The sequence below is a fragment of the Anser anser genome (assembly GCF_964211835.1).
Source record: "Anser anser genome assembly, chromosome: 20".
Taxonomy (NCBI): Eukaryota; Metazoa; Chordata; class Aves; order Anseriformes; family Anatidae; genus Anser; species Anser anser.
Window position 1 is genome coordinate 11,798,777 of NC_139741.1, and position 10,762 is coordinate 11,809,538.

A 10,762-nucleotide genomic window follows, 5' to 3' on the forward strand; every position below is an offset into this window, starting at 1 on the left:
CCTGTCTTGCTTGCCTTTGAGTCCTGGGCTCAAGCAGTGCTCTACGTTGCTGGTGCAGTGTAGGGTACTACCTTCTAGTTTCTTCCAGCTTGCAGTGTTGTGCTCCCCCTTCAAACAGCAGGTGGTGAGTTGGGGGATGGCAGACCATTATTTCCCCAACACGTTTGTTCTCCCCTCTTTGCCTGGCTGTTCATCTGCCTGTTGTTCAGCTGTAAGACCAAAGGCCAAGCAGTGGCAGTCCCTGGGCAGGACCGCGTACTGCATAAATTGTGGTCTTCTCCAGCAAGGAATTAGTTAATTTACTTCATTACCACAAGTCAAAAGCCTCTTCCAGAACTACAGATTAGGCTGGGTTAAAGCTTTTTAGGGAAAAAATAAGGTATTATGTCACTAATCCAGCAGGGGCAATCCAGGCCCTGAGGATACAGAAACACTGGTACTGTTTGACTTCACTTCCTAAGGCTACCCCAGTCCAGGTCTATCATTGAGGGCAAGCCTTGTGCTGTGGGCTGCCTTCAAGGGCCCCTATACCCACCTGGAGGAGCACTTTCCTCCTGTGCAATGGCATGTGCAATACCCAGACCATTTACTCAGAACAGGGGAGGAGCAGGGAATTACAGAAGTTCACCACACCATCAGCTGGTGCAAAGCTTTATTTCTGTTGTCCAGGCAGTACAAGGGCTGCAGTGCAGCAGGGCAGGGGAGGAACAGCACCCACCAGCTACAACCAGCCACTGCACGCTCCGAAGAAGTTACTTCATGTCTTTACCCGCTGCTTTTTCCTTCTCCTCTTCTTGGGAGGAGCTGCTCCTGGCTCCACTTCTTCGCCTTGCTGCAGACTTTCCTCAGCTGCTGCAGGCAAGGAGCTGTGACAGGAGCAAAGATAGTCCTGTGGTTCCTGCCTTCTCCAGCACTCAGGGCAGCCAACCCTTCCGCCTTCCTTCCCTCCTTCCTCCTCACGCGAGGAAGCCATCACCAAGGTACCCAGGCAGCCCTGGGCCCAGTTACACCCCTCCCACCGCCTACCTGGGGACAGCATCCTGGTCCCTGCAGCGCTCCAGGACAGCCACAAAGAAGCCCTGAGTGAGTGTGGCTGTAGGAGAGGCACGGAGGCAGCACTCGGCCCCAGGGAAGGTAGCAAGTCCTCGGCAGGGCCAGGATGGGAACACATTCACTAGCCTACAGCATGGCACACGGGACAGCACTGACCCAAAGCAGCACAACAGCTGCTGAGGCAACAACCTCCCGGCCTCCTCTGTTCTGTCCTTCCCCATCACTTCCCAAAACAAGCGCACCTGAAGGCCGAGCCCTGTTCCTGGAGCACCGCCTGCACCACATCCTCATTCTCTTCCCGGTGCACTGAGCAGGTGGAGTAGGCCAGGCGCTGGACCGCCGGGAAGCTCAGTGCATGGCTCAAGACTTTGCGCTGGAAGCCAGCCAGTGCCTGCAGCCGCTCCGCACTTGGGGCAGCTTCCTCCACCGGCAGCCGGTTCACCATCCCTGCAGAGAGAGCTGCAGTCACCCACCAAAAGCCCCGCTTAAGCCTGCTGCCTTTGGCAGATGGGATGGCTCAAACCCCCACGTTACCTGAGCCACTGCATGACGGGTCCAGCAGGATGTAGGTCACTTTGCTGTACTTAGGGTCCTGGGGATCAACCGTCAGGAAGTCCTGCTGGGCCAGCTTGAAGCTGGTGACACCGGCTCGCATCAGCATGGTGTTCATGGTGGCCAGGCGTTTGGCGTCCAGATCAAAGGCAAAAATCTGTCTGAAAGTAGAGCCCAGCACTCAAGAGAAGCATGAACACCCTGCCCGGTCCCAGGGCCGCACTCACCACAGCAGGCTGCCCAGCTGGCACCAGCAGCCCTAAACACCTATCTGCAGGGCAGCCAGAGCTCAGAAGCTGCTCTCCCACACAGGTATACAGGGCAGAGTGCCAAGTCAGCAGCTGAGGCATGACCCTCTATGATTCCATGTCCCCTCAGGCATTCCCAATGACCCAACATCATCAGATCCCCAGCCCACCTCGGGAGAAGGGAGTGTCAGCCTGAGTCAGCAGGTAAGGTTACAGGCTGTAGCTCTTCCCACCTCAGCCCTGCCACATTCTCACAACTGTGACCACTCTCAGTCCCTCTGGGCCCTGCCACACAGCAGCCTGCACTCACCCCTTGTTCTTCAGGATGGCAGCCAGGTGGCTGGTCTTGTTCCCAGGGGCAGCGCAGGCATCAATCACGTGGGAGCTGGCAACAGGGCTGAGCAGGAAGGCAGGGAGGCAGCTGGCCTGCAGGAGGACAAGCCACTCCGAAAGGTGCAAGCTGCATGCACCTTGTGCACCAGCTGCCCTTGGCCCCTCCTCAGGTCACATCAGATGCTGTGGGGTCACAGGTGACCACTGGAACATGGGGCCAAGTCTGCACAGCACCTACCTCTGCTGCTGGAAACCTCTTCCTGCAGCGTGGGAACAGCACTGCACGACCCAGAGCGCCATGTTCCTCCCAGCTGCTTGTCAAGCAAACAAACAAAGCTGGGGGGGGGGGGGAGCCCCACAGACTCAGGCTGCGCTCAGGGTTTCTGTTTCGTTCAAGTGCTGCAGCAAAGGAGCCCCAAGTCTAGACCTTGGGGGGAAAAGACAGCCTCCACTCCTGCCAGAGGTTTTCCCACCCCTGCACTGCAGCTTCCTGCCCCCCAGCTCTCTGACCTTGTCCTGCAGAATGATGTGTCCTGACGTATAGAGACGGTTGTCATGGAAGTCAGTCTGTGGAGGGAAGACCAGCAGCTCTGGGAGATGAAGATCCAGTAAGAATTTCTTCCCAGACAGGGTCCTCAGCTCCTCCATGCTGTCCACAGGGAAAGAGAATGAGCGCAGTCCTGCTCCACCGTGCCCAATATCAGAACCCCCCAGAGCCCGGGCACAGAAACCCCTTCATCCCACACCTCCTCTCCCTCCACTTCAGTTCCAGGCAGCACCCAGAGAGGCGGAAGGTAGGAGCGGGGACCGTGGCAGCGGAGACCCTGACCCAGCCACTGTGCGCAGCACCATTGCCCCTCCGTCGCTCGCCAGCCTTCATCCCGCAGGATCTCCCTGCCCGCCCACCAGCGCCCCGCCGAGCTGCGGGCTGGGGCAGGGGATCGCTCACCTGCCCGCCTTGCCCAGGAAGGAGTAGCCCTGGCGCTTGAAGAAGTCCACCACGTCGTCCACACGCGTCTTCAGGGTGTTGACCCGGACGTAGCGGGGGACCCGCGGGGCTGGGGAGCACGGGGAGGGGTGGGGGGAATCGCACCCGGCCCCGGCCCCGGCCCCGGCCCCGCCGCCGCGGGGAGCGCCCACCCCCGGCCCGCTCACCTCCGGGGCCGGCTCCCGGGGCGGCCGCCAGCAGCTCCTCGTTGCGGCTCACCCCGCGCCGCACCTTCAGCCGGGCCAGCTCGGCCTCCAGCCGCGCCCGGTGCCGCCGGAGCAGCGCCTTCCAGCGGCCCCCGCACTTGAGGCCCTTGCCGAAGAGCAGGTCGTACACCAGCACCTGCGGGCAGCCGTCAGCGCCGCACGGCCCCGCGGCCGGGCCCGGGCCCCCGGCCCCCCGCGGCCCCTCACCTTGGCCAGCGGCAGCGGCAGCTTCCTCTCGGCCCGCAGCAACGCGGCGCCGTCCAGCACCGCCTCCAGCACCGGGGAGTAGCGCAGGGTCTCGGCCACCAGCGCGTACAGCTGCCGGGCGTGCTGCGGGGCGGCACCGGGCGGTCACGGGCGCCGCGGCCTCCCCCGGGCCCCCCGGCCCCCGGGCCCCCGGGCCCCCCCGCCCCGCCGCGCCCCGCCCCGCCGCGCACCGGGAAGCGGCTGCCGTACACCAGCCCGCTCAGGCCGCCCTCGCCGCGCTCCAGCGCGCTCAGCACGGCGGCGGCCTCGCCGTACAGCGACATGGCCGCCACCGCGCGCTGCCCGCGCTGCCGGCGCCGCCGCCGACGTCACTGCCGCCGACGTCACTGCCGCACGCCTCGGCTCGCCCCGCCCCTATCCCGTAGGCCCCGCCCCTCGGCCCCGCCCCCGTGCTGGCCCCGCCCCGTAAGCCCCACCCACCGGCAGGCCCCCGCCCCGTTCGCCCCGGCCCCGCCCCCTCCCTGGCCCCGCCCCTTCCCCAGGCCCCGCCCCCAAGCCCCGCCCCGCGGGCGGCTCGCAGCGGGCGCAGCGCGGCTCGGGCAGCGCCGTTTATTGAGGGGGGCCGCCGGGGGCCGCCGCCGCGCTCCCCGAGGGGCCGGGAGGGGCCGGGAGGGGAGGGGAGGGGAGGGGAGGGGAGGCCGAGGCTCGGCCCGGCGGCCGCGCTAGGGCTTGGCGGGCGCCTCGGGGGCCGGCTGGCGGCACGGCCCCTGGGGGCGCCGGGGGGCGCCGGGGGGGGGCAGGATGATGGGGGGCGAGTAGGGCCCCCGCTCCGGCCAGCACAGGTCCACGATGGGGTAGAGCTGGCCCTGGAACTCCGCCTGGAAGGTGTAGATGGGGCTGAGCTCGTCGGGGCTGTCGGCGTTGTAGAAGGTCAGCTCGCCCCTCTCGTAGTGCAGGTAGATCCCGATGCGCTGCGGCCGGGCGGTCAGCGGCAGGGTGGCCCGCGGGGTGCTGAAGGCCTCGTAGACTTTGCCTTCCTTTAGGCCGATGAGCCACACGCCGTTCTCGGGAGACTTGCTGAGCTTCCCTTTGCGGCTGACCGTGCCCTTGATGATGCCCACGCGCCAGTGGTTGCGGGTGCCCACTATCACCTCCCAGTAGTGCTGGCCGCAGGAGAAGCCCTTGCAGGTGAGGATGCAGTTGCTGGAGTCAAAACGCTTGGGGTTGCTGTCCCGGCGCTGGTAGAGCCCACACTGCACCACTGTGTCACCCTTGAAGAGTTCCAGGAGGGGATGCGCTGTCACCGGGTCCAGTTTCAGCATCTCTGGAGCTAAAAGGAAAGCAGTCGGCCTCCAGCCACGCTAGCAGGTAGGGCTGTGGCTCCAGGTGACGCTGGCTCTGCCCTGAGAGCTGGCACAGCCAGATGGGCTGGCGCTGCTGAACTTTAAGCAGCCAAAGTGTTACACGAGAGCAGGCTGCTACCAGCATGAGATGCTAGGCCAGCCACTGCTCCAGGAGCTCTCCTGGAGGTGAGAAGAGCACAACTGGAGAGCAAGTCAGAGGCCAGGGCAGTGTGGTGCCAGCTGGGCAGCCTGTCCCAGCAGCATGTGCCAGTGAGCCAGGACTCCCAGGGTGATGCCAGCTGGGGAAGTTGGTACCTGGCAGGACGTGGCGGTGCAGCCGCTTCCAAACGGTCATCTTGATATCATCTTGGTGGAAACACGGCTTGAAGGAAATGGGGCTAAAAATGCCATCACCTGGGAGCAGGCTGGGAAGCTCTGACCTGGAAAGACATGGGCAGCCATGACACAGTTGATAGGTGTGTGGCCTCTTCTCACCTTCTGCTATGTATGATGGAGCCACTGGCATCTCCACAGCTGCTCTTGCCCTCTTCTGGGGCTGCATGCATGGCTCTGGCCGTGGCTCTCCATCACGACAGCAATGCCCACGGAAGTGAGCAGGGCAGCGTGTCCGTGCTAGATTGCCCCAGCAATGCTGAGGTGCCCACTGGCCTGGGCTCTTTAGCCCCGGTGCAGAGGTGCTGCTGTCCCCACTGGTTCCATCCCATCACTCACCTGAACTGGGAGGAGCTGTATTTCTGGAAAACACAAGAGAAAGAGAGAGTCAGTGGTAGGAGGCTCGCAAAATGGCACTTGTCTGCATGGTCACACCTCCACATATCCGTGCCCCACGCCAGAAAGGCCAGGCTTCTCCTCTCCTGGGCCTCTGCCATCTGGGGAGGCCCTGGCTGGACAGAGGGCACCGACGACTCACTTCTCTTGGTATTCTAGCTATGCTTGGTGGGGGTACTCACTGCTCGGGGGAAGGCCCAGGGCTGTGAGCAGTCGGCCGAAGGCAGGAGAGCCTGTCTGACCCATACCACCTTCCTGAGGCACACACTAGTGAGCATACTCACACGGATGAAATCAAGCTGGCTTTCATTGCCGAGCGTCTCCAGAGAGCTATGTATCTCCTTCAGCCTCTGCAGGGCGTCTGATGTCTGCTTGACCTGGGACTCGATGGAGGTTATGAGCTGGGCTTCCTTCCCCTCAACGCTCTCCAGGAAGGTGGCCTTCTCCTCATCAATGTATCTGTGCAGCTCCTGGAACTCCTTCCGGATCACCCACTTGAAGACATCCGCCTCGTTCTGCAGGGAGACAGCAAGTGGCTGTGCAGGACTGCCTTACTATGTCCCTTCACCTGCTTTCTGGTTTCGGAGGCGCCACCAGAAAAGTCTGTGCACCCCAGCAAGCTGCCTTCCACTTCTGTTCCAAACCAAGAGCATCTCTTCACAGAGGCTAAATGTCGTTCCACCTTGCTGGCCTCAGCACCATGGCACCCCTCCCTTACACCCCGCCCAGATTTTGTGTTCCTGATGCCCCAACCAGCTTCGTCAGAACCTTGGAAGAGAGTCTTTGGATCCCTTTGCTGCCAGGGAACAACCTGTGTTCTGGGCTAAGTGGGGGAAGTGCAGCTCCAGTTTAATTTGGGTTCAGCCTTTCTGAGGATCCCCACTGGGAAGCTTAAGCCTCAGAAGGGATACCAAGAGGTCTCTTTGAGATGTCTACCGTGTGGAAAATGGACACACATCTAAACCAAACAGAGACTCAATGCACAATTATCAGCATTCTGACTGGGAAGCCTGCTCTGAGTAGGGTGTTTTTCACTGTTATCTCATCATATCCAAGGACATTCGGTCAAAAAAGCTTTGACTGGTGTTCCTGCCAGGACAGCCAGTGAAGGTTACGTCACCCCTTTGGAAAACAAAAGCCATCAGAGAGGGCTATGTTACCTTTCCCAAAACAGGGTTATGTTTAATCCCCAAGTTTCATGGAGAACAGCAATCTCAGGGAACGGGGTGAAAGATAAGCCCTGTCTGCTGTCCCGGGGAAGGGAGAAGAGAGGGAGAGGAATAGAGGAGGTGAGCTGAGGAGACCCGGGAGCAGAGGTTGCTCCAAGAGTTGTGCGGGACACAAGGGACTCTGCAAAGCAGGCTCCTTTGGCATGTGGCACTCACTGCAATGCGGATTTTGTTGTTGATGAGCTTGCTGAAGTGTTCATCCAGGTTTCTCTTGTACCGGTGGACATCGGTTAACAGCACAGACAGCTCCTCCTAAAAAGACAGCAACTCTCTCGAGGACGGTCCTCTCTGGCAGCCTACTTGATCAAAGGCTGTCCTCCTGTGCTTGCCAGCCCCCCAAGAAGCTGTGGCCCTGAGAAGCCATGCTCTTCCAAGCTTTCTGGGGTCCTGCACACCCTGCTGATCACTTGGATCTAGAGGATTTGGGGTTGCCAGAGGCAGGAGAACACTCAGAGCATGCCAAGTACTCTTGCCAGGAGCACCACATCTCTGCTCCTGTTCCTGCCCCTCCGTACCTTGCACCCGTGGCAGCTCTGCACTGGGTGAGTGGTGGTGAGCGGCTGCAAGCCAGTGCCAGGCCTGTGACCCCATCAGCACCAGTCCCCAGAGCCTGCCTCAGGCAGGGTTGTTTTTTTCTGGTGCCTCCCACTCTTATCACCCCAGTGTCAGGAGCTGAGGGGAACAGTGGCCCCGTGCTTTTCCATTCGTTGGGCTTTCATGTGATGTTGGGCAGGGGATGCCAGCTATTTACTCTGCCTGGCTGGGGCTCCTGTTTCCCTGCCTCCTTGCTCTCCTGTGGCACCTCGCCTCAGCCCTTATCTCCAGACTCCGTTTGATAGTATTTGAACGCAATCTTGAAAGGTCCCTTTGGCACTACCTCACCCTTAGCTCTCCCCACCGCGCTCTAGCCACCAAAACCATGCGCCCCCTCAGCCAGGGACATGCTTGACCTGAGAAACGGATGACCCCCAGCCAAGGTTCCCTGCCCCACATCTGCCCGTGCTATGGGACCATGCTGCCCATGCTGGCCTCATTTCCAGCCTGTCCATTCAAGCAGAGGGGACGCTTGGCCAGCAAGTACTGCTGTGCTTGGAGCTGGGACTGCTATGGACGCCCTAACCCCCACCCTGGGGAGTCCCTGCCTGCCGACCTTCATCCGGCAGTACGTGGTAGAGATGGGGGTGATCTTGTGCTGGCGGTGGTTGCCGATGGTGCCACACAGCCCACAGATCACCTCTTGGTCAGTCTCGCAGAAGAGGCTGAGGGGGTTGTGGTGTGTTGGGCAGGACTCTGGGGTGGGCTCTGCCTCGCCCCGGCTCTGCAGTGCCTCAATGACACGGGCCAGTGTGACGTTGGGTGGCGAGGCGCTGCAGTCCACGGTTTGACGGCACACGGGGCACAGGAACTGCCCGTCCAGCTCTCCAGACAGTGACACCACGCACGACTTGCAGTAAGAATGCCCGCACTGCAGCATCAAGGGCTCCTTGAAGACCTCCAGGCAGATGGGACAGAGGAGCTGGTCTTCCAGCTCATCGATGCTCATCCTCCGAGCCATGCTGCCGCCTTTTAGCATGGCAGCACAGACCTAGCCTGGGAAAAACAGGTGGGAGATCACTCCTATTGCAAAGAGCAAAGTAAGCACAAATGAACAAAGAGAGCTCAGCACTTGGCTAAGGTGAAGCAGAGAGACACCTCAAACACCTTCATGCCCCAGCAGCAGCTCAGACAGTTATGAACTCATCATTAGGCTCCGCACAAATTTTAAGATGCATGTTTTAATACGAGATGGGTTTGGGCTCTGACAACATGGGGGGTCAGACCCTAGTGGTTCTGCCTATGATGTCAGAAGTCACCACCAAGCTGATCCCCATCTGGGGCCTTTGTCTGGGAGCTGTATCAGAGTGCAGCACATCTCAGGGGAGACCTGTCTGTGTGCCAGGGGCTGGCACAGCTGGAGACAGAGCTGAGAGGAATTTTTTGCTGAAAAATTCCAGTAGTGACCCTGGCTTGTATGAATTTCTACACATCTCTTTGGGTTTGTTGTTTCAGCCCCTGCACGTCCTCACAAGGATTGGCATTAGCTCAAGTGATACATCTAAGCAAAAGCAGAATAAAATCATAAAGAGCATCTTCATCTGCAAGATGGGGACAGAAACCACACAATAAAACCTGTAAGGCCAAGTTTGACCAATATGAGGGTTAGGAGCTTGAGCCAGAGCTTGCGGAGCTGTACCTGCAGCTCACCCCCTTGAAACTCAGCATAGTCTCTGGTCCCCACAGTGCTCCGTGCTCCAGGCCAGCACTCCTAAGAGACACGAGCTGAAATCCTGCATCTCCCACTGGCTCTGGGACCACATGTGGCTGTTCTATTTAACAGCTGTAAGGTTCATGCAGTATTGGCTCCCCAGCACGGTGGGATGTAACCACCAAGATCCTGAGCCAGATGGGCTCAACTGCCTACGCATTGTGGCCAGGACAGCTAGCAGCACACCTCCGGTGTAGGGAGGGCATTGCCACCTGGACGAGCAACAGCAATAGGTGGCCCAGGCCCTGGAGGTGACACTGCTCTAACTGTGACAGCCTGACAGTGTTGTGCATGCCTGTTCCTGAATACAGGCTGGTAGAACTTTTATGGTCTCCCCACTCACGTGAAAACAAACCTGAAGTCAAAGACAGACTCGGTAAGTGCCCCAGGGAAAGGGGAGGCAGTGACCTGAGCTCAGCCGTCATCAAGCATAGCATATGGGAGCTTGGTGAGGAATCAAGAAAAGCTCCAACGTCAGCCCAGGAATGGTCAGACACCCATAAGAACCCACAGGGGAAATCAGCTTCAGCTGCTCCCTCTGCTCATGGAGAACCCCCCTGACAGGCACCCACTCACCACACCACTCACACGCCCCGCACCGCTTCCTCTCCGCGCTGGCTCTTCTTGGCACACGCAGCCTGACGGATGTCCCTTGGCTTTTCCTGACCTGGTGGAAGATTTCAGCCCTGGTGGAGGGGCAGATCTGGCAAGCAGCAGGGGTGGCAGCTTCTCAGCAGGAAGGGAGCTGCGCTGGCCACCCCGCTACTCCGCTGCTGCGGCATCAGCCCCGCTGGGGGTGCCCCTGCTTGCCTGGCTGAGGCCAGGTAGCTGCAGGGCCAGCGGCAGCGTGCGCAGCGGTGGGGCAGCAAGCCCTGCTCGCCCGCCGCCCGGCTCCACGGCGCTGTCGGCCCCTGTCCTGTCGCGGTGCACGGCGGCCCTTTGTTTGGTACAGACATGGCCGTCATGTGACCGCGTGGGCAGCTACCAGGGCGCTGATAAGGCAGGACGGGGTGTTGGCCTTGGGATGGGGTGCCCACCTCAGGCCGGGGTGCTGGCCTCAGGCCGGGGTGTTTGCCTCAGGAGGGGGTGTTTGCTTCAGGACAGGGTGTTCGCCTCAGGACGGGGTGCTGGCCTCGGGACGGGGCGTTCGCCTGGCGGAGGCGCTGGGTTCTGTGCGTCCCGCTGTGGTTCTGGTCACCCACATCGCTGGGATCGGGGGACACGCTTTCACCAGAACACTTTCTTATCAGCTGAAACTCTTTTTGGGTTGAAATAGGCTTCTTGGTTTGTTTCGGCGGTGGTAGTTGGTTGGCTTGGTTTTGGTTTTGTTAAAACCATTTCATCCTTTGGGAAAAGACCAGGAGAAAACCCCAAGCAAGCGTTGTTGCTCTGGTTTGGGACAAGGCATGCATGTCTTTTTGTGTGACTGTAAAAAAAAAAAAAAGTGGTTTTGTGTGCGTGACTGTAAAAAAAAAAAAAACTATCATTTTGCGTTTGCATAGCTGTGTT

The 10,762-nt window shown here is 60.1% G+C and overlaps 2 protein-coding genes across 5 annotated transcripts; both read right to left on the reverse strand.

Annotated features, from left to right (window-relative positions):
* Positions 1-635: 635 nt before the first annotated feature.
* On the reverse strand, positions 636-3,974 carry NSUN5 (NOP2/Sun RNA methyltransferase 5). The gene is made up of 10 exons (XM_083806274.1): positions 3,818-3,974; positions 3,588-3,710; positions 3,342-3,516; positions 3,136-3,244; positions 2,697-2,835; positions 2,164-2,279; positions 1,588-1,766; positions 1,296-1,500; positions 1,027-1,179; positions 636-866 (listed from the first exon to the last, which is right to left on the reverse strand). The coding sequence occupies exons 1-10, from the start codon at positions 3,908-3,910 to the stop codon at positions 758-760; spliced, it is 1,401 nt and encodes a 466-aa protein (XP_083662400.1). The 5' UTR covers positions 3,911-3,974; the 3' UTR covers positions 636-757.
* A 323-nt stretch (positions 3,975-4,297) lies between these two features.
* Positions 4,298-10,754, reverse strand: TRIM50 (tripartite motif containing 50). 4 transcript variants are annotated; one of them, XM_083806271.1, is made up of 7 exons: positions 9,853-10,754; positions 8,099-8,538; positions 7,105-7,200; positions 6,004-6,234; positions 5,663-5,685; positions 5,246-5,370; positions 4,298-4,917 (listed from the first exon to the last, which is right to left on the reverse strand). In XM_083806271.1, the coding sequence occupies exons 2-7, from the start codon at positions 8,519-8,521 to the stop codon at positions 4,310-4,312; spliced, it is 1,506 nt and encodes a 501-aa protein (XP_083662397.1). In that variant the 5' UTR covers positions 8,522-8,538; positions 9,853-10,754; the 3' UTR covers positions 4,298-4,309. The 4 variants fall into 4 exon arrangements, with proteins under 4 accessions (XP_083662397.1, XP_083662396.1, XP_083662394.1 ...); XM_083806270.1 differs by having other exon boundaries at positions 9,842-10,754; XM_083806268.1 differs by having other exon boundaries at positions 9,830-10,754.
* Between the last annotated feature and the right edge of the window lie 8 nt (positions 10,755-10,762).

Excerpts from the sequence above, each read along its gene's own strand:
- NSUN5 (XM_083806274.1), bottom strand. The coding sequence starts at position 3,910 with ATGTCGCTGTACGGCGAGGCCGCCGCCGTGCTGAGCGCGCTGGAGCGC. Across the intron at positions 3,711-3,817 it reads TGTACGGCAGCCGCTTCCCG|CACGCCCGGCAGCTGTACGC; the intron begins GTGCGCGGCGGG and ends GCCGCCCCGCAG. Across the intron at positions 2,836-3,135 it reads TTCCTGGGCAAGGCGGGCAG|CATGGAGGAGCTGAGGACCC; the intron begins GTGAGCGATCCC and ends CCCTGTGGACAG.
- TRIM50 (XM_083806271.1), bottom strand. The coding sequence starts at position 8,521 with ATGCTAAAAGGCGGCAGCATGGCTCGGAGGATGAGCATCGATGAGCTG. Across the intron at positions 7,201-8,098 it reads CCACGTACTGCCGGATGAAG|GAGGAGCTGTCTGTGCTGTT; the intron begins GTCGGCAGGCAG and ends CTGTCTTTTTAG. Across the intron at positions 6,235-7,104 it reads ACAACAAAATCCGCATTGCA|AACGAGGCGGATGTCTTCAA; the intron begins GTGAGTGCCACA and ends GTCTCCCTGCAG.